This window comes from Narcine bancroftii, chromosome 12 (genome assembly GCF_036971445.1).
Source record: "Narcine bancroftii isolate sNarBan1 chromosome 12, sNarBan1.hap1, whole genome shotgun sequence".
NCBI classification, from domain to species: Eukaryota; Metazoa; Chordata; class Chondrichthyes; order Torpediniformes; family Narcinidae; genus Narcine; species Narcine bancroftii.
The window spans coordinates 7,182,798-7,202,456 of NC_091480.1; the positions used below are offsets into that span (position 1 = coordinate 7,182,798).

The 19,659-nt window shown below is 38.8% G+C and overlaps 1 protein-coding gene across 3 annotated transcripts in view; it reads left to right on the forward strand.

Annotated features, from left to right (window-relative positions):
- Positions 1-19,659, forward strand: part of lmtk2 (lemur tyrosine kinase 2) — a 105,915-nt gene that overhangs the window by 36,474 nt on the left and 49,782 nt on the right. For all 3 annotated transcript variants that reach the window (XM_069905613.1, XM_069905614.1, XM_069905612.1), the window contains exons 4-6: positions 1,148-1,221; positions 3,778-3,896; positions 5,923-6,010. In XM_069905613.1, the coding sequence (XP_069761714.1) occupies positions 1,148-1,221; positions 3,778-3,896; positions 5,923-6,010 (281 nt within the window). The remainder of the gene's footprint in view (positions 1-1,147; positions 1,222-3,777; positions 3,897-5,922; positions 6,011-19,659) is intronic.

Consider the following 19,659-nt stretch of genomic DNA (forward strand, 5'->3'; position numbering starts at 1 on the left):
TATTCCAGTGAGTAATAAATAGGGGGAAGTTGGACTTCCGTGCAACAGCTATACATCTCCTGGCTACTGCTAGTGCAATTCTCGAAAATTGTTTTTGATAATTTTGTGCCAAAAACCATGAGATTGCTCAATTAATACAGATCTGGTTCCAATGGAAAATCCACTTCTATAATTTTTGTCAAAATTTCTGCCAAGGATCTTGCTTTTACACATAGCCAGGTTGAATGTATAAATGTTCCAACCTCTATACCACACCTAAAAAAAAGTCCGCAATTTCAGATTTTAAACTGTAAGGTATAATTGGTGCATAAAATTGTATTGTTCAAATCTATATCTGACATTAATAAATGATCTCCTATTATCAGAGCCCAATTTTGACCAATATTGTTCTTGAATCCTTTTGGAAATAGTTTATTTCCTGCTGTTATCAGACTTCTAATGAACCGAGTATCACAATTGTTGCTTTTGCTAGGTAACAACTAATCTCTCTCTTACTTGTTGAACTATGCATGAGATGTCTACTGTACTAGTCTGCTTGCAAAACCACCTCTATCATTGCATATTGATACATGTGACAAAATGAACTTAAATAGAGTAATGCAGGCTTGTATGAGGTTTGCCAGACTAGAGGATATTGGGTTTAGAGGGATGCTAAGCCTGGAGGTGTTTGGAAAACTGGGTGAGAACTTATAGAATGTTGTTTAACTAGTAGCAAGATACTGTAAAACTCCCGGTATCTGGTAACTATGGGGATTGGTAGATGCTGGTTAAGTGGATTTTCCAGTTGCTTGAAATTGCGTGTCATATGATTGGGCGAACTGCGAGGCATGCAATTTTAAACTCATTTATTACCCTCATTTTTTTGCAGGTTACTGGAGGCTGCCAATTGCTTGTATTCCAGATAACGGGTTTACGATAGGTCAATAGGATATGAGAATGAGTAGTGGAGGATTAGACAGTTTATATAATGAGGGCAGAATGTTGAGGGCTTGCTCGGACTAAATTTCTATTGTCATCTCTAGAGGTAATGAATGCATTGAGGTACTTCTGATTTCAGGCCTGCCATGGCCAATCTCAACATTTAAATATTGTTTGAAAATTAGTGTCGACTCGGAAATATTTATACAACTTTTTTTTTGTTTTGAAGGAATATCCTCAGCACCTTTTGTACGTCATCATCTTAGCTACATTCAGGAAATTGGAAATGGCTGGTTTGGTAAGGTAAGGACAAGTTTTCTAAGCTATAGGGTAAAGCATTACACTGGTCCAAACTTTTATGTGTAAAAGTCAAGTTTATTGTCATCTGATTATACAAGTACAACCCGATGAAACCATGTTCTCTGGTCCTCAAGTGCAAAATACGCAGGCAAACAGCCAGACATAAGATACTGTCAAATAATATGTATGTAGAGCAAATATTCACATAAACAAATATATAGAGACTTGAATGGTGGGTGTGAGCAGATCCTTTGGTCATGCAACATTCTCACTACTGTTGGGAAGAAGCTGTTCCTCAGCCTGGTGATCCTGGGTCTGATACTCCAGTAACTCTTTCCGGAAGGGAGCAGCTGAAAGATGTGTGGTGGTGGAAGGGCTCCTCAATGATTTTACGTGCCCTCTTCAGACAACAATCTCGGTAGATCACGTCAATTGGTTGGAGGGTGGGGCACTCTTATAGTCCTGTGGATTGATCTCTGATCCGTTTCTCTGCAGCAATTGTATGAAATTGTGATGCAACCACCCAGGATTCTCTCGATAGGGCTTCTGTATAAGTTGACATATTGGTGGCTGGTAGTTTTACCTGCTTCAATTTTCTCGGAAAGTGCAGTCACTGTTGTGCCTTCTTGACCAGTGAGGAGATGTGTCCATGATGGGTCACTAGTTAAATGAACTCCAAGGAACTTGCTGCTCTCTCCACTTCAGAGTTGTTGTGGAGAGTGGTCATTTGTGGTCCTCCAGTGCATCTCCTTCCTCTTGTCCACGTTGAGACTCGAGATGTTACCCTCACACCATATCTATCATGAGATCTTCCTCCTCTTCTCCATTAGCACAGAGGTGGAAAAGCTAACAGTAGCAAGATTGATGGTAGCTGGTTAAACTTGGTTTAAAGGTGTCCTTGTTTACAAGATCTCCAAATTGTTGAGAATCTTAAATGTAGCCGATACTCACATGTAAGCAAGAAAACTTTCAATTACTTGTTCATAACATTTAGTCAAGAAGAAACTGACCCAAATTTGCCTGTTGGAGCTCCCAGAGTTGAAGTTCACCATATTTTAGAATGCAAATAGTAATATTTTTTGCCTTGCATTTGACAAAAAAATAATAGACTAAGTTTATTGTTTTTTTTTATTTTTTGAAGTTGCATTATTGAAGATAATGTAGCTTTCATACCTCACTGGTTCTGATTGCAGACTAAGTTGACAATATGATGCAATGGTTATTAAATAATACATTTACTTACTGTATTTTTTCAAACTGCATTCTGCATTGAGTTCCACCAAAGTTAAATTTGGCAATGCACATCAAAATGAAGCCCAAATAACAACATTTACCTCTGGAGTTTCTTCAGCACTTTTGTGTATTAGCTACAATCATAGCAAACTTTCTTGTTTCACTCAGGATTACAAGGAACTGTGAATGATCATATTTTTTTAATCTTGAGGATGCAACAACCCCCCGCCCCCCATAATGACTGTGCCTTCTGCTTCTCAAGTGTCCTAGCAGTTAATTGGCCAAAGATTTAACTGAACCAGCAAGTTTTGCAGCAACTACAACAGCAGGTCTGAAGCTGGCTGTCTTTTGATGGGTCATTTGCTTCCAAATTCCCCACAGTCTCTCTGAAGTGTGATGAAATATTCTTCAGCTGCTTGGAAAAATGGAATGGAACAACACTCTCGAATAGCACACACCATCTAGGATAAAGTAACTGCATTGAATGATCACCCAAAGCATTCACATACTTAAATACTGACATTATGTACTATCTGCAAAATGCACTAACAATGACTCAGCTTCAACAGCATCTTGCAAACCTTTTACTTTCTGTAAAGGTAGTTGGCTTCTGGGAACATCTTGACCAGCAGGGTCACCCCGAGTCTCGTATTATCCTGACTTGGAAATGTAGCTAGGATGAAATTCTTTAATTTTATCACCATCAGTAAGATGGGATTTCTTACAAGAGATAAACTTTATTGGTTTAAGTGTAAAACTAGGCTTTTAAACTGGGAGTGCAGGAGCTTGGTAAAATATTAAAAGGAGGGATGTAATTGTAATTATAGTGGAGAGTGAAAGGAGGCAGATGAGGCAAACCTCTCTGAAATGAGTCAAAAATGAGTCTGTCATGCAAAAGCTCAATCGTTGGCTCACTTTGTGGCATTTTGATATCCCATGTCAATGTAACCTGTTGAATTAAGTGTAGGCTTGTTCAATATCCCAATTTTAAAACAATCCAGATGTAATTTTGTTTTTAGTTTCAAGTTGGATAATCAGTCACATTTTCCTTTGCACTTGCACAACTGTGGCAAAGTCCCTATCATAGCATTCCAGATTCACGTCCATTTCCTGTTGTTGTCTGTTCCTGAGGATGAATGCTTGGTGACCCAAGCTGATGATGTGGGTTTGCCAGATAAATGTACAAACATCCTCTGTCACCTGCTGCAATGTCCTTGTCCTTTTCTGTGTTGCATGGTAATGAAGAATGTTTGTGGGAAATTAGACATTTCCTGTTCCAGAAAATTGAAGTATTTAATAGTCCTTTTTGTGTTTGTTTTTGGAAAGGTTCTTCTTGGGGAATACTTCCAGGATTCCAGTTTAGTCAGAGTGATTATTAAAGAACTGAAAGCCAGTGCAAGCTTAACAGAGCATCACCGATTCCTTAAGAATGGAGAGGCTTACAGGTTGGTCATATTTTATATTCTTAAGTACAATATAGGGGGAAATTATACTGGTAATTATTTGGCTTGGGATCTATTATGTTTTTCTCTACAAACTAGTTATAGATTTTATTAGCAGCCAGCCTTAAATTTTGTTCCCTGTAAATTGAGCAATTTTGTTTAGGTCTGCTCACAAATTTAAAATGTTTTCTTGCATAATAGACAGGAGAATGAAGGGACATGGGGTGGGTGCTGGAAGGTGGCATCGAGGTGAAAGATCCGCTGCGGTGGGTGAGCAGGCATAAGGGGCTGAATGACCCACTCTTATTTCTCAGTTCTTTTTGTGTGTTTTTAATAACTGAAATCCTCAGCAAAATAGGGGACGTGGAGGCTACCTATTGTCTGTTGATATTAAATTAATCATACTGTATTCATTGGGTTTTCACTAATGGAAATTGAAATTAAGCCCTTGGCTCTTTTCAGCAATGGGCATATTCAGACACCAGTGTTTTTAAATTTTTTTTTATAATTTAGAGATACAGCAAGGGAAAGAGCCTGTGTGATGCAAATACAGTAAAATCCCTTAGTATCTGACACATATGAGGATTGGTAGATGGCATTTCACCTCGATTAAAAGAGTAGAAGAGAGATGGCCAGTATGAAGAGGCAAGAAGGAGTAGATGGGTAAAAGCTACTCATCTCTCTGTGATGGCTTTCAATCCAATTGAAAGGTGTCAACCCAAAATATTAACTGTCCCTCCACAGCTTCTATCTAAACCACTGAGTTTCTCCCAAGAGTTTATTTTTCATTTTTGTTTGGAACTTTATTTGAATACTAGATAGAATGGACATGGAGAGGAAGTTTCCTAAGGTGGGGGAGTCTGGGACTCAGAATACAAAAACTCCTCTTTAGAAAAGAAGTATGAAATTTCTTTACCGAATGGGTAGTGAATTCATTGCCAAGGATGGCTGGAGGCCAAATTATTGAGTCTATTTAAGACTGAGTTTCTTGATTAACTAGAAAATCAAGGGTTACAGGCAGAAGGCAAAAGAATGGGGTTGAAAAGGATGGTAAATCAGCTGTGATGGAATAACAGGGTAGTCTCGATGGGCCAAATAGACTAATTTTGTTCCTGTGCCTTGTGGCTTTGTATGTACAAATCACATCCACTCTCTTAAAACAGCAAAGTTTTATGAAAAAATATTTTATTCTTTACTTCGTTTTTACATTTTACACTTTTACAAAAAAAAATTCTGAAATTTCTCCAAGTTTATTGATAAAGGCTTTTGTGCTCAAAACCGTGGTGACGAAACAGATATTCAGATATGAGGAGCAGAATGGAATTTTATAGAATTATAGTTGGAGAGATGCAGCCTGGAAATGGGCCCTTTGGCCCACTAGGTCTGTGCTGACCCTCGGCTGCCCATCTGTACAAATCCTACGTGAATCCATTTTTATTCTCCCCACATTTTCATCAATTCACCCCAGGTTCTATCACTTACAATTTTATTTAGCCAATTAACCTTTAGTGTGGTCTCTAATAAAATGTGCAAACACCACACAGGCAGCACCCAAGGTCGAGATTGAACCCATACAGCAGACATTCTCAACCTTCTTAGGCTATGGCCCCCTCAGGAATCTAGGTTTATGGGTCCCCTTCCCAGCAAAGCAGTCAAGCTTAGTTGGTTTCTTCCGTACTTCTCTCTTACAGACTACATTAAAAATATTTCATGATTTCAGTCTGTGGCCGCCCTTAAATGTCCTGTGGCCCCCGGTATTTTGGGGAATGACAGCTCTATAAGCTGCACTACTGTGGCCTTTTTTTCTTAATAGAAATGTATGACTAGTGAAAATATATTTTATTGTTAAAGAGGATTGAAAATGATTAAATTCTCCCATTCATTTTGGACTTGTACAGGGTATTTCTGCAAGCCTTTGATTATGTGGAACTCCTTGTCATAATCTCCTGTGATACACTATGTTAAAGGTAGTGCTGACAGCTGAATGTTGTTGAGTGATTGGTCAAAATATTTCTATTTCTAATTTCAGGGTTTTGCAACATCCAAATGTACTACTCTGCTTGGGACAGTGCGTGGAAGCTGTCCCTTACCTGTTGGTATTTGAATTTTGTCAGCTGGTAAGTAAATAATGAGCAGTTTCAATGTTATCATTCACCAAAAGCTTATATTATTGCTCTGTTTGAGAATACCCTATGAAGTATTGTTTTCCAGTTACAGTAGCAAAGAGAATGGTGCCAGGCAGAACAGACTGCCTCCATCATATGTATTTGGTGCTACACCTGCATTCTTCCAATTCTTGCTCATTGGTTTAATTTGTTACTGGATAGAGGAGGGGCCTGCTGAATGCCCCCGTTAGGAGTTCTGAGCTCTTGCGTCAAAACCAGCTGCTTTTGGAACAAAGACTGTAAATATTCCCATAGGGAAGGAATGTATTGAGCATTTTTTTTCTAAATGATATGAAGAGATTTCATTTGCATTACTGGTTTTAATCTTCCCCAGAGAGAATTTTCTCTTTAATGAATATTCAGAGTTGTCAAACTATGCATAAATAATATTTTTGTGACAGTTATGGACTTCCATGTTCACATTATTATGGAAATTCTGAGTCTAACATGCAAGAAAATTTTAACACTATTAAAGGGATGAGATGAAATAACAGCCCTGGGAGAAAGGGTTAGAGTAGTTTCAACGTGCACTTCTGATCTTTTTTTTAAATTTTTTTTATTTTTCACACCATAAATCACATTAGCCATGATACACACTTTTTCCTTTTCACACATATACAGTGACATTTTCTCCCCCCCCCCTCCTCCCAACCCACCCCCCCCTGTGCACTTCTGATCTTAATGTAAAATGATGTGATTACACATTATTTTAAAGTTTCTTTTGTCAGGAGATTGAAATTGTGTTAAATTATAAATTATGCCTGACTCCGAATAGTAAGAACAAAATTGTGGATGTCAGAATGATTCATAGTGATACATTTGATAGCTTTCATTTCTAAAGCCAAATTTCAAATGTTTTGGGTGTAGAAAGGGATTTTGATTTGCTTTTGCCTTCATGCAACTGCCCATTACATATGAGCTTTATATTTCATTGCCACAATTGAACTTGGACATTTTTTGCCTGTTTGGAAATCTATATCATGTGCAATACACAAATGTGCTGGAGAAACTCAGCAGGTCTTGCAGCATCCACTGGAAGTTGTGGCAGGGCCGCTGCAGCTCATTTCTAGCAACTCTGCTTAGATCCTGACCTCTAGTGTTGGCAGAGTGGACTCTGTCTGCCTTCCCTGTGACTTTGTGGATTTCCCTTGGATGCTCCTGCTTCCTCCCAAAGGCTTGCTGATAGGTTAATTGACAGAGCAAGTGAGGAGCAGGGTAATTCTGGGAGAGGGATGGGCAGATGAGGAAACGAGTTGCCAAGAATTCTGGAGCTGATTATAAACATTCTTAGCCACCTTCCATGTTTAGAGAAAAAGAAAAATATACTTTGTTCTGATCATTGGAGTTGTGGTCTGTTCTGGTAGTGAACACTGCAATTTATGCAATACAAAATTCCTCACTGTTTAATCAATATTATTAAAGGCTTTAATTAGCTTAAAACATTACTGCAAGTTGCTTCTTTAGTAATGAGGATTTCATTTTTGTAAAATTTGCAACAATAGATATTAAAATGTTGGGTTCATAAGATGTATTGTTTCTGTCAGAAATGTTCTTTGAGGTTTGAATGGAATTTTAACCTGGTTCGTTTTCAGAGTCGGGATTTATTCTCATGAACAAGTCATGAAATTCGGTGTTTTGTGGCAGCAATCATAGTGCAAACGTTCATATTATAACCATCTTACGACATTACTTTTTGTGCAGTTTTTTTTTTACAGTAATTTTGTATTGAAATAGATCGTAAATGTTTTAGATGCACACAGGTAGTCTCATGCAAGAATGTGTCTGTTGTTTGAGATTGTGCTTAATGTTATTGATAGCTGGGGAATAAAAGTACACGGTATGACTTAATTGTAGCCTTTTCTTTGAAAGCCAGCAGTATTGCATCATTTACAGCTCTGTTGGATTTGTGTGGAGATGAAAAAGATGTACAGGAAATCAATCACCAGGGCATTGGTAGATGCTGGATAAGTGTATTTTCTGGTTGCTTAGGATTTTTACAGTGCTTAACTAAGACACCTGCATTAAGAATAAACAGTTTAAAAGACTATACTATACCATACTTACACTGAACAAACTTCATTTGCATGATTTTCAGTCACATTCTTTGAAAACATTTAACTGTCACTGCATCTGCGAGTTCCTCCCCCTCCTCAGAGCCTCCCGAAAGGTGAACGGTAACCAGTTTATAGATCAAGCCAAGCCTCTGGCCAGGGCAATTCTTACTAAGCAGGGATAAGGAGACACTTGAAGAGAGTCACCCCAACGGCAAGCGGCATCAACCAGTACTTCATCCTGGGCGACGCCATTGCTGTTTCACACAACTTTATTCAAACAGCTGCTGTGAGCAAAGCACAACCAAGGCCCTCTGCTGGCTGAATATTTGCTTCCAATTCACCAAATGTTTGTGTGACCTCAGAGTAGTACTTTTTATAATTTTAAACTTGTGTATTTTTACCTATTATTTTATTATTTTAATTTTTAAAATTTATTTTCCTCAAATTTTTTTGCCAGTTTTTTTGTATAATTTTTTATTTTTCACACTGTGAACCATATCAACCAAAATATGTACAAACGTACCTCACTAAATTTACACAATGGTCTTTTCTCCCCTTTTTTCCCCCAACTTCCCTCCCTCCAAAACCCATCAATATTCAACATTTACAATACAATAAAACCATAAAACAATATCTTCACACAAAGGAAAATAAACAAGAAAAATGTGTCATCTATTTATTACACTCTGAATCTAGTCGTTTTGTCTTATCATTTACGGAGATGGAGGTCGTAGGCAAGCTCGCTCTGATATGTTCCATGTAGGGTTCCCAAATTTGTTCAAACATTGTGACTTTATTTTTTAAATTATATGTTATTTTTTCCAATGGAATACATTTATTCATTTCCATGGACCATTGCTGTACTCTCAGGCTCTCTTCCATTTTCCAAGTTGACATTATACATTTTTTCCTATCGCTAAGGCTATCATAATGAATCTTTTTTGCACTTTATCCAATTTGAGGCCTAATTCTCTACTTCTTATGTCACTTAAAAGAAATATCTCTGGTTTTTTTGGTATGTTATTTTTTGTAATTTTATTTAGTATCTGATTTAATTCTTCCCAAAACGTATTTACTTTCATACATGCCCAAGTTGCATGTAATGTTGTTCCCATTTCCTTCTTACAGCGAAAACATCTATCGATAATGTTGAATCCCATTTTTTTAATTTTTGAGGAGTGATATACACCCTGTGTAACCAATTATACTGTATCATGCGTAACCTTGTGTTTATTCTTCATAGTTCCAGAACATAACTTTTCCCATACTTCATTTTTTATCTTTGTTTAGATCCTTTTCCCACTTCTGCTTAGGTTTATAGTTTATTTCATTTTCTTATCTTGCAGCTTAGTGTACATGTTGGTTATAAATCTTTTAATTATCGTTGTGTCTGGAATCACATATTCAAAGCTGCTTCCTTCAGGTAATCTCAAGCTGTTTCCCAATTTATCCTTTAAATAAGCTTTCAATTGATGATATGCAAACATTGTACCGTGAGTTATTCCATATTTGTACTTGAACTGTTCAAATGTTAATAAATTATTTCCCAAAAAACAGTTTTCTATTCTTTTGATTCCTTTTCTCTTCCATTCTCTAAAGGAAAGATTGTCTATTGTAAAAGGGATTAGCGGATTTTGCGTCAATAGAAATTTTGTTATTTGATCATTTATTTGTTTTCCTTTCTAAGTGGATCTTCTTCCATGTATTAAGTAAAAGATGCAATACTGGTGAGTTTTTATATTGAACCAGCTTCTAAAGGATAAATTGGGAAACAGCTTGAGATTACCTGAAGGAAGCAGCTTTGATTAAGTGATTACAGACACAATGATAATTAAAAGATTTATAACCAACAAGTTCTTGGTGGGATGTCCTCCAGTTCTATTGCTAATAATAGGGGTGAATGATCTGATAGTAGTCTAGCTTTATATTCAGTTTCCCTAACTCTCCCTTGAATATGGGCTGACAACAAAAACATATCAATCCTTGAGTAAGTCTTGTGCCTACTTGAATAATATGAAAATTCCTTCTCTCTTGGGTGTTGCCTCCTCCGTATATCTGTAAGTTTCATTTCCTGCATTGATTTAACCATAAATTTGGCTACTTTATTCTTTTTACTTGTCTTTTGTCCAGTTTTATCCAACATTGGGTCCAAATTAAGAGTAAAATCCCCTCCTATCAATATATTTCCTTGTGTGTCTGCAATCTTCAAAAAAATATCCTGCATAAACTTTTGATCCTCCTCGTTAGGTGCGTATATATTGAGCAAATTCCAAAATTCTGAGTTTATCTGACACTTTATCATTGCATACCTCCCTGCCAGATCTATTATTTCCTCCTCTATTTTGATTGGTACATTTTTGTTAACTAGTATGGCGACACCTCTGGCTTTTGAATTATAGGATGTTGCTGTTACATGTCCTACCCAGTCTCTTTTTAGTTTGTTATGTTCCACTTCATTTAGATGTATTTCCTGCACAAATGCTATATCTATTTTTTCCTTCTTCAATAAATTTAGTAGCCCCTTCATTTTAATTTGGTTATGTATTCCATTAATGGTCATCTTGTATCTTGCAAACATCTCTTTTCCACTTCTTTGCCACCTCCATCCCCCTTTTTCCCCATTTTCATCTCTTAGTTTTCTCTTATTAGACTTAATATATGACATCACATTTAAGACATAAAGAACCCCTGCAATTCCCACATCCACAAATACCTTAACCCCAAAAGTTCCCCCTCTCTCTGAGTTGCCCCATACCCCTTGCTGGGCAACCACAACTTCCCTTTTCATTTGGGTTGCGATCTTGCTCGCGGCGTCAACTGATTTTGCAGTGACAGTTATTCTCTCTCCACCCAGCCCTCTCCAGAAAACACTTTTTTAAACACATATAACAAAGCTTTCTTTCCCCCCCCCTTTACTCCCTTCCTCCTCTTCTCTTTTCCCTCTTTAGTTCTTTACATATACATTGTTTTTACATCTTTATATATACTTTATCGTCGTTCTTCATTCTTGTTACATCTCTTCATCTCTTCTCCTGTCCTGCAAAAGTTCTGTGATTTCCTGCGCTTTCTCTGGATCCAAGAAGAATCTGTTTTGCTCCCCGAGTATAAATATTTTAAGCATGGCTGGATGTCTTAATATGAATTTGTAACCTTTTTTCCATAAAGTTGATTTCACTGTATTAAATTTCTTCCTCCTATTTAAGAGTTCTGGATGAAAAAATATTTTTTGGCTCTTGTATTCCAGTGGTTTATTATCTTCTCTAATTTTATTCCTTGCCCGTTCCAATATATTTTCTCTTGTCGTATATCTCAAAAATTTCACTAAGATAGATCTTGGTTTTTGATGTGCCTGTGGTTTCGAAGCTAATGCTCTGTGTGCCCTTTCTATTTCCATTTCTTCCTGCATTTCTGTTGTTACCAGGACCTTCGGGATCCATCCTTTTATAAATTCCTTCACATCTGTGCCTTCTTCATCTTCCTTCAGGCCCACTATTTTTATGTTGTTTCGCCTACTATAATTTTCCAACATATCAATTTTCTGAGATAACAACTCTTGTGTCTCTTTAATTTTTTTGTCACTTTCTTCCAATTTTTCTCTTAAGTCATTTACTTCCATTTCTACAGCCGTTTCCTGCTCTTGCACATTCTCTACTCTTTTTCCTATTTCTGTCATTCCCAGTTCTAACCTTTGCATTTTATCTTCTGTTCTTTTCATTTTTCTTTTAATTGCATTAAGTTCTAATGATAACCATTCTTTTAATGATCTCATTTGTTTTTCAAAAAAGACTTTATCTATATTCTGTTCCTCAGTTTTACCTTCTATTTCTCTGTGAAGATCTTGGTCTTCTTCCTCTTCTTCTGAGTCTGTATCTGTGTTTGTGTCTTCTTCTCTTCTTTGTGTCTGTGTCTCTTTTGTTTTTCCTGATGAGCTGCTTGTATCTCTTTGTCGGGCCTCCTCTTACTGGGCTTCTTGTTGCTGTTCCTCCCCTCTTGGGCTGTTAGCCTGTGTGCTTCTTAACATTGGTCTTCTTCTCGATCTTCCCTCCGTCTCTCTTCCACGTCTATTTCGTCACATCCTCTTCTGCTGTCTTCCTTAACCTCCACCTGAGATCCCTGTTGTCAGGCGTCTCTCAGCTGCTCGGTCTGTGACAGCCCGCTCCTCTGCTGAGCCCCCCCTCCCGCCGGTGTCCTCATTTTCCTCTGATTGCGCACTGTGCACTTTTGTTTGGCCATTTTTGTAGTGCACCGGCTGGTGGGTTGCAAATCTGTAGGGCAGGTACTGACCTCGAGGTTCAGACGCTCCTCGTCCTCACAGCGTCCTGTTCCTTCCTGCAGGTAAGGCCATCTTCCTTCTTCTCCGTTGCCTTTTTTAACTTTTTTTTCAGCTGTTCTTACTATCTCTATCTCGGAAGCCATCTTCTTTCTCTTCTCTGTATCTTTATCTTCTATTTCTTGTTCTCTATTTCTGTTATACTTTGCTTTTTCCTGACTTTTTTCCTATTTTCCTGGCGAGGGGTGGTTTTCCCGACTGGCCACTACTCCATCACGTGACTTCTTCCCATTTGCTTGAATTCTGGGTACCAGAGGTTTTACTGTACATAGTTTATAATTGGCATTTTGAGCAGTAATTAAATTAAAAAATTGAAAGAAAATAATAATAGAAATTGACAGTTAATCTTTTAAGTAGTAAAGCAGGTGGTTGTGATAGCTGTCTTGGCCAGTTGATCCAAATACTTGAGGCTTCCTGACTGTGCCTGTCACATTGTCCTTTTCAAGCACCTTTAATATCATTAAAGATGGCAGAGGCCGACAGCATCGAATCCACGCTGCTGAAGATCCAACTGCGCTGGGTAGGTCACGTCTCCAGAATGGAGGACCATCGCCTTCCCAAGATCGTGTTCTATGGCGAGCTCTCCACTGGCCACCGTGACAGAGGTGCACCAAAGAAGAGGTACAAGGACTGCTTAAAGAAATCTCTTGGTGCCTGCCACATTGACCACCGGCAGTGGGCTGATATCACCTCAAACCGTGCATCTTGGCGCCTCACAGTTCGGCAGGCAGCAACCTCCTTTGAAGAAGACCGCAGAGCCCACCTCACTGACAAAAGACAAAGGAGGAAAAACCCAATACCCAACCCCAACCAACCAATTTTCCCTTGCGACCGCTGCAACCGTGTCTGCCTATCCCGCATGAGACTTGTCAGCCACAAACGAGCCTGCAGCTGACGTGGACATTACCCCTCCATAAATATTCGTCCGCGAAGCCAAGCCAAAGAAGAAGAATATCATTTTAACTTTGTTTCTTTCACTTCACTGAAATTTAATTATAATTTCCAAGCCATATTCCTCACCACCTTGACTTTCCCAGAACTAGATACGTGTACTCCTAAGTTTACAACAGTCCTCAAGGCAACACTATTTCTGCCCTGATTTAACCTACCAAAATGCAACACCTTGCATTTGTTCGAGTTAAATTCCATCTGCTATTCCTTGGTCCTTTTTCCCAGTTCATCTAGCTCCTATGGTAAGCTGGCATAACCTTTACTGTCTGCTATACCACAAAATTGTGGTGTCATCTGCAAAATGACTATCAACGATAACACATTAATGACTTTGATGGCAATGTAGTTACAGGCCCAGAGGACCCCAAAACCCAGCAGCAATAGAAATTCACCAAGACAAATGGTTACTTAAACAAAAATTACTTTTAATTTTCTTTAAACATTAAAAAATGGATCAAACTTTAAATTATTGCTATTAACTTAACCCCCTTCTAATTATAAGTGCAAGTGTACGTAATGTGTATATATTCCGGCAAGTTCTTTGATTCACAGTCCAATCTCATTTCTCACTCCTCCAAGTGTACCAGTATCAGGCAATTCTTATACTGTGCAAAGAATTTAACATTTATGAATTTTAACCAAGTGCTGGTGCTTAAATGGCTATCGCTCAGGAAGGTTCTTGTCAGTTTCAGAGAGATTTGTTGCTCACTGGACACACACGCAAACTGATTTACTTCCATCAGTCACTTCAGTATCTTGCCGAAGAAACTTGGTCCATCAGGGTTTTCCAAATAATAACCTCTTCTTCCAAGTGTTTCCCGTGAAACACTCTAGCTAGCCATTTCCTCTTGTAAGAAGCAAAAGGGTTTTCAACAAGCTGAACTCAGATCTCACAACCACTTTTCAAAATGAAGTTTCAACAAGCTGCCAGCTTCCAAAAGCCACTGCAGAACTTGAACTGAATTCTCTCTGTCTCTCTCTTAGAGAAAGCCTGTTTGGTCTTTTTTCTCTCTGTTTGCAAAACCACATTAGAACCGCAAACTGCAACCAGACCGATTGCGGCACTGGACCCAATTTTATGAGCCTGTTCATCTGTTGCTTTCAAAACAATAATCCATTTACACCAGCTTTTGAAGTTCCTTAGCAAAGCATTTCCAAAATAGTTTTTATTGTCTTTGCAAAGGCTCTCGGTGCCTCAATGCCTCACTTTCAGCAAAGCTCTTGCATTTCAAATGAGATCTGTTTTGTGGTATTTGTGACCTACACTCTTAACCCCCCCCCCACAATCTAGCTTCTTTAAAAACATATTTATATATAATATAAAATATATTTGTCACAAATGCGGATGATAATGAGCACTTGACCCAGAGCCAATCCCTGACACACCTGTGGTCTTAGACCTCCAATCTGAATAACAACTCTCCACTACAATCCTCTGTCCATAGAACCATAGAACAAACACTAGAGCACAGAATACAGGTCATTTTGCCCTTCTAGTCTGCAAGTTCCATTGACCTGCTCCATTCTATAATCCTCCAGACTGCTCGCATCCATGTATCTATCCAATTAAAACTCGAGATTGAGCCCGCATTCACCACACCAGATGGCAGCTCATTCCATACTCCCACCACTCTGAGTGAAGAACCTTTCCCCTTTCGGTTTAAAACTATGACCTCTTGTATTTATCTCCCCCCATCTAAGTGGTGTTAAAAGCCTACTCATATCCACTCTGTCTATTTCCTCTCATTATCTTGTAAACCTCTGTCATTCTTATTCGCTCCAAGGAAGAGAAATGTGAGGAGAAATTTATTCACATAAGTGAACTGTTTAATCTTTCCCTGTAACTCCTGAAGACCCGGCAAATTGCTTAGGAAATCTTTGCACTCTTTCACTCTTATTGATAACCTTCCTGTAGTTAGGTGACCAGAACTGCACACAATATTCCAAATTTGACCAAAATTCTGTTTGGTTTTTTAACAACTTCAACATAGCATCCCAACTCCTATACTCAATACTTTGATTTAAAAAGGCTAAGATGCCAAAGCTCTCTTTACAAATCTGTCCACCTGCGATGCCACTTTCAGGGAACAATGTATCTGTATTCTCAGATCTCTCTGCTCCTCCACACGCCTCAATCCCCTATTATTTACTGTGTATGTCCTCCCTTGGTTTTCTCTTCCAAAATGCATCACCTCACACTTGTCTGCATTAAACTCCATCTGCCTTTATTTTTTGGCCCATTCTCCCATTTGGTCCTGATCCCTCTGCAAACTTTGAAAATCTTCCTTGCTGTCCACAAAGCCTCCTATCTTTGTGTCATCAGTGAACTTGCTGATCCAATTTACCAGATTATCATCTAGTACAACAAATAACAATTGTCCCAATACAGATCCCTGAGGCCCACCACTAGGTACAGGCCTCCAATCTGAGAAGCTCCCATCCACCACCACTCGGTTTTCTCCCCACACAGCCAATTATGAATCTAATTTGCAACCTATCCTTGAAAACCTAGTGTCTGAACCTTCTAAACTAGTCTCCCATGTGGGACATTCTCAAAGGCTTTACTAAAGACATGGTAGCCTCTTCAAAAAAACTCTACAAGATGCGTTAAATAGCCATGCTGACTATCCTTAATCAGTCCATGACTGTCCAAATACTTATGTATCCTATCTCTCTAACTTCTTCCAGTAATTTACCTACCGCTGACGTCAGGCTCATCAGCCTATAATTGCGTGGTTTATTTTTGGAACCTTTTTTAAACAACGGGACAAGATGAACTACCCTCCAATCCTCTGGGCACCTCACCTGTGGCTAAGGACATTTTAATTTACCCACAAGGGCCCCTGAAATTCTACACTAGTCTCCCTCAAGGTCTGAGGGAATATCATACCCGGCCTGGGTGATTTATCTACCTTTATTTGATGTAAGGCAGCAAGCCCCTCTTCCTTCTTAATCTCCATCCGTTCCATGACCCTTATGCTTTAAGATTTCATGCAAGTAAAGTTTGGTTAGTGGAAGTTCGGTATAGTTTTCTTTGTCTTTTGTAGTTTAAACTGTTGATTCTGAATGCAGGTATATTAGTTGTGCATTGTAAGAGTGAGTCTCAAACAACTGCATCTGACAATACCCAGAGGTGCCAGATACTAGGGGTTTCACTGTAATTTTAAAATTCAAAAATTCTTAACCAGAGGTCTTTAAGTTGGCAAGAACTTATTGAGACATCTGATAAGTCATTTGTCAGAATGTTGTATTTCAGACTTAAGGCACTGCCACCATAGAGGCCTATGGTAGAAAATGTTGATGAAGCTATTATGCTCTGCTCAGATTCACAATTCAACATACACCTTGTGGCACAAAGGGTGCACATCTTTCAGAACAAGATGGATGCTTATGGAAACTGAACCTAATGTAAAAAATATTTCTGTTCGCATAAATCGAGTCTGCAATAAAGCCAAGGGAAATGAAAAATTAAATGCAGTATGTTAAGATCTGTAAAAGCTGTCTGAAAAATAGAATCAGTAGAAATATTTTACTGATAGATTAGATAAGTCCTGAAGATAAATGTGAAAGTTTGAGCAAAGAGGACTAATTGAATAGTTGTATCAGAATGCTGGCGCACCTTCTGTTGTACATTTTTTTTACATAGTAAAACCCCTGGTACCTAGCACCGATGGGGATTGGTAGATGCTGGATAAGTGAATTTTCCGGTTGCCTGAGATTGCATGTTGCATGATTGGCGAACTAACCGCAAGGTGCACCAGTTATTTAAAGTGACACATAAATATATACTTCAGTCTAACTTAAAGGAACAAACTCTCACTCCAGTGAATGCTGAATTGGTTTTGATTGCTCAGTCAATGCTTTGAAGTTGACAAGATTTATAGCTGGCTGTTTTTGTTTTGGTCGTGTCAAGGCGAGAGTAGCAGCTCTACCAAACGAGGCGAGTGCAGCATGGCAATATTTTAATTAAAAAATGGAACTGAAAGCCTGAATTCAATTTTGAAAGGGAGGAAACGGTTTGAGAAATAACAAAACATGAGCAGACTTCGTGTTTTTTTTTTAGCATGAAGATAGTCAAGCAATTGATTCTGAACTGTAAATGAGGACTTCTGTAAGAGGAACCTCCTGACTCGGTGCATTTTGTTCCAACATGTAAGCCTTCCCATTTAGTGTGTACTGCAGTACACCAGTTGCTGTTTTGCTGAGTGACAGGTTCTCAATGCAAGCTGAAGACTGCCACCTAGGGCAAGCTGAAGGATGTTAACAATTGCTTATGTGCTTATTTAATTTTAATCAATTTTAACAATTGGTCAAGGCTCTATAATACTGGATAGTTTGGATAGATGTCACGTGTTTATTTTGTATAATGCCATTTGGCTGTTTGTTTTTCTTAAACGTTCAAGAACCCCAAGGTAGAATAGAAAAAAAAATCATTTACATTGTTAGAGCAGCCTTTTATTTGGAGGGTGATGTTCATTGGTGATTAGTGTTAAATTCCATTTGCAGCCCTAGAGTAAATGAAGCAGTCTATCCCTTCATGCACCAAGACCTATCCATAATTCAGTTATTGGATAATATGTGGCAAGGAGCATTTATTCCTTAAAAGAGTTAGGCATCATCTAGTCATCTGCCCATAACATTCAATGACTTTATCATTAACATCTAAGAAGTCGTCATTGACTGGAAACTCAATTGGATGCTTATGCATCTGTTTATTTAAAAGCAAAAATTATTGTGAATGGTCACTTCCTGACCCTCTTTTCTACCCACCCCCCCCCCCCCCCCCCCCGCAAAACCCCCTTGCTCATATCCTTTCCATCATCTACAAAGCACAGGTGAGAACTTGCTGGAATATTCTTTACTTACCCATTGGACTTTAGTTCCTGAAATACTCAGGAAGCTCTTCCCAGGATAAAGCAGTGCATTTGATGGACGTCATCCTCAACACATGGAACAGAAAATAAATTATTCCTTTGCCTCCATGTTCTCGACCTGCTGAGTTCCTTCTTATTTCTTTGTACATTTATTCCCACCCACTGTCATCATCACACAAGAGTTTTCCAGCTACAAAATACAAAGCAGTTCCTTACTAGCATGACTTCAACACCACTTCCTAAACATCTGGCCTTAACCAACCAAGAAAGTCGAGGGTAGCTGGTTCTGTGGATTCCCCAAGTGACAAACCATTCTCATTTGGAAATGTAACCCTGTTCCTTCATTGCATGGAATCTGAATCCTGGATTTCATTGCCTGATTATATATATTTGCCAGAAGCACTCCAGAGATTCAGGACCTTGAGTGCAGTTAAAGATGGCAGTAAGTGTTGACCTTCAGCGTAGTGTGACAATGAATATTTGTTCTGTCCAGAGGTATGAATGGACAGTGAAGATGGTGATAGGTTAAATTACACTGACCTCCATCTTTACTGAAAAACTATTAAACAGATGTGATGTTTTATTTGTGCTGAAAATTTGAGAAATGGTTTGAGTTTTGGGCTGAATGTGATTCTCTTTGAACTAAAATGTATAATTGTTCAGCAGAATGGTAGAAATTTTTTTTTTTTGGAGTTGAACTGACCTCAGGTTGGGATAAAAATGCACTCAACATAAAGTTAGAACGACGATTGTCCTCGTTTCAGGTAACTCCTTCCCCCTCTCTTTCCATTTCCTCTTTACCTACCCCTGTTGACTTTCTCTCCAACTCTTCCTCTCAAACTGCATGCCACTGTCTCCCAGCCGCAAGCAGATGCAAGAATCCCTTGACCTGGCGTTATCAAGGAGAGTGGCTTCTGGGCAGGAGCGAGACCTTAAGCTCAGTGGCATCCCCTTCCCTCCCTCCCTTGGCATACCGGAGCTCTCAATGCCTACTCAAAACCTTCTCCTCAGCCTACTACCGCACAGGCACACCAGACTCCCCTAGGCCTAGGGGAGGATTCGGAGTCAGGCGTCACTGTCGTGAGCTATGGCGACCAGGAGACAGGAACCTGCTGAATCGCCAGTGAGTGTTCCACCAGCCTGGGAAGCCTCCCCGGGGATCAGCGGCAGCAGTTGGGAGGTCTCGGTGATTGGCGGCCTTTTTTTGGTGAGAATTACCAGTAAACGTGTTTTAATGCTTAAAAACACTTTCCCTTGTTGTTTGATGTTCTTTAACTATTGATAAGTGATTTTCTATTGCTACTGGGCTGCTTTTTTTAAAAATTGATGAGTTTTCTGAAAAAAATGTTTATCCGACATAAGCCTGGTCCCGATTGTTTCATATAATTGGAG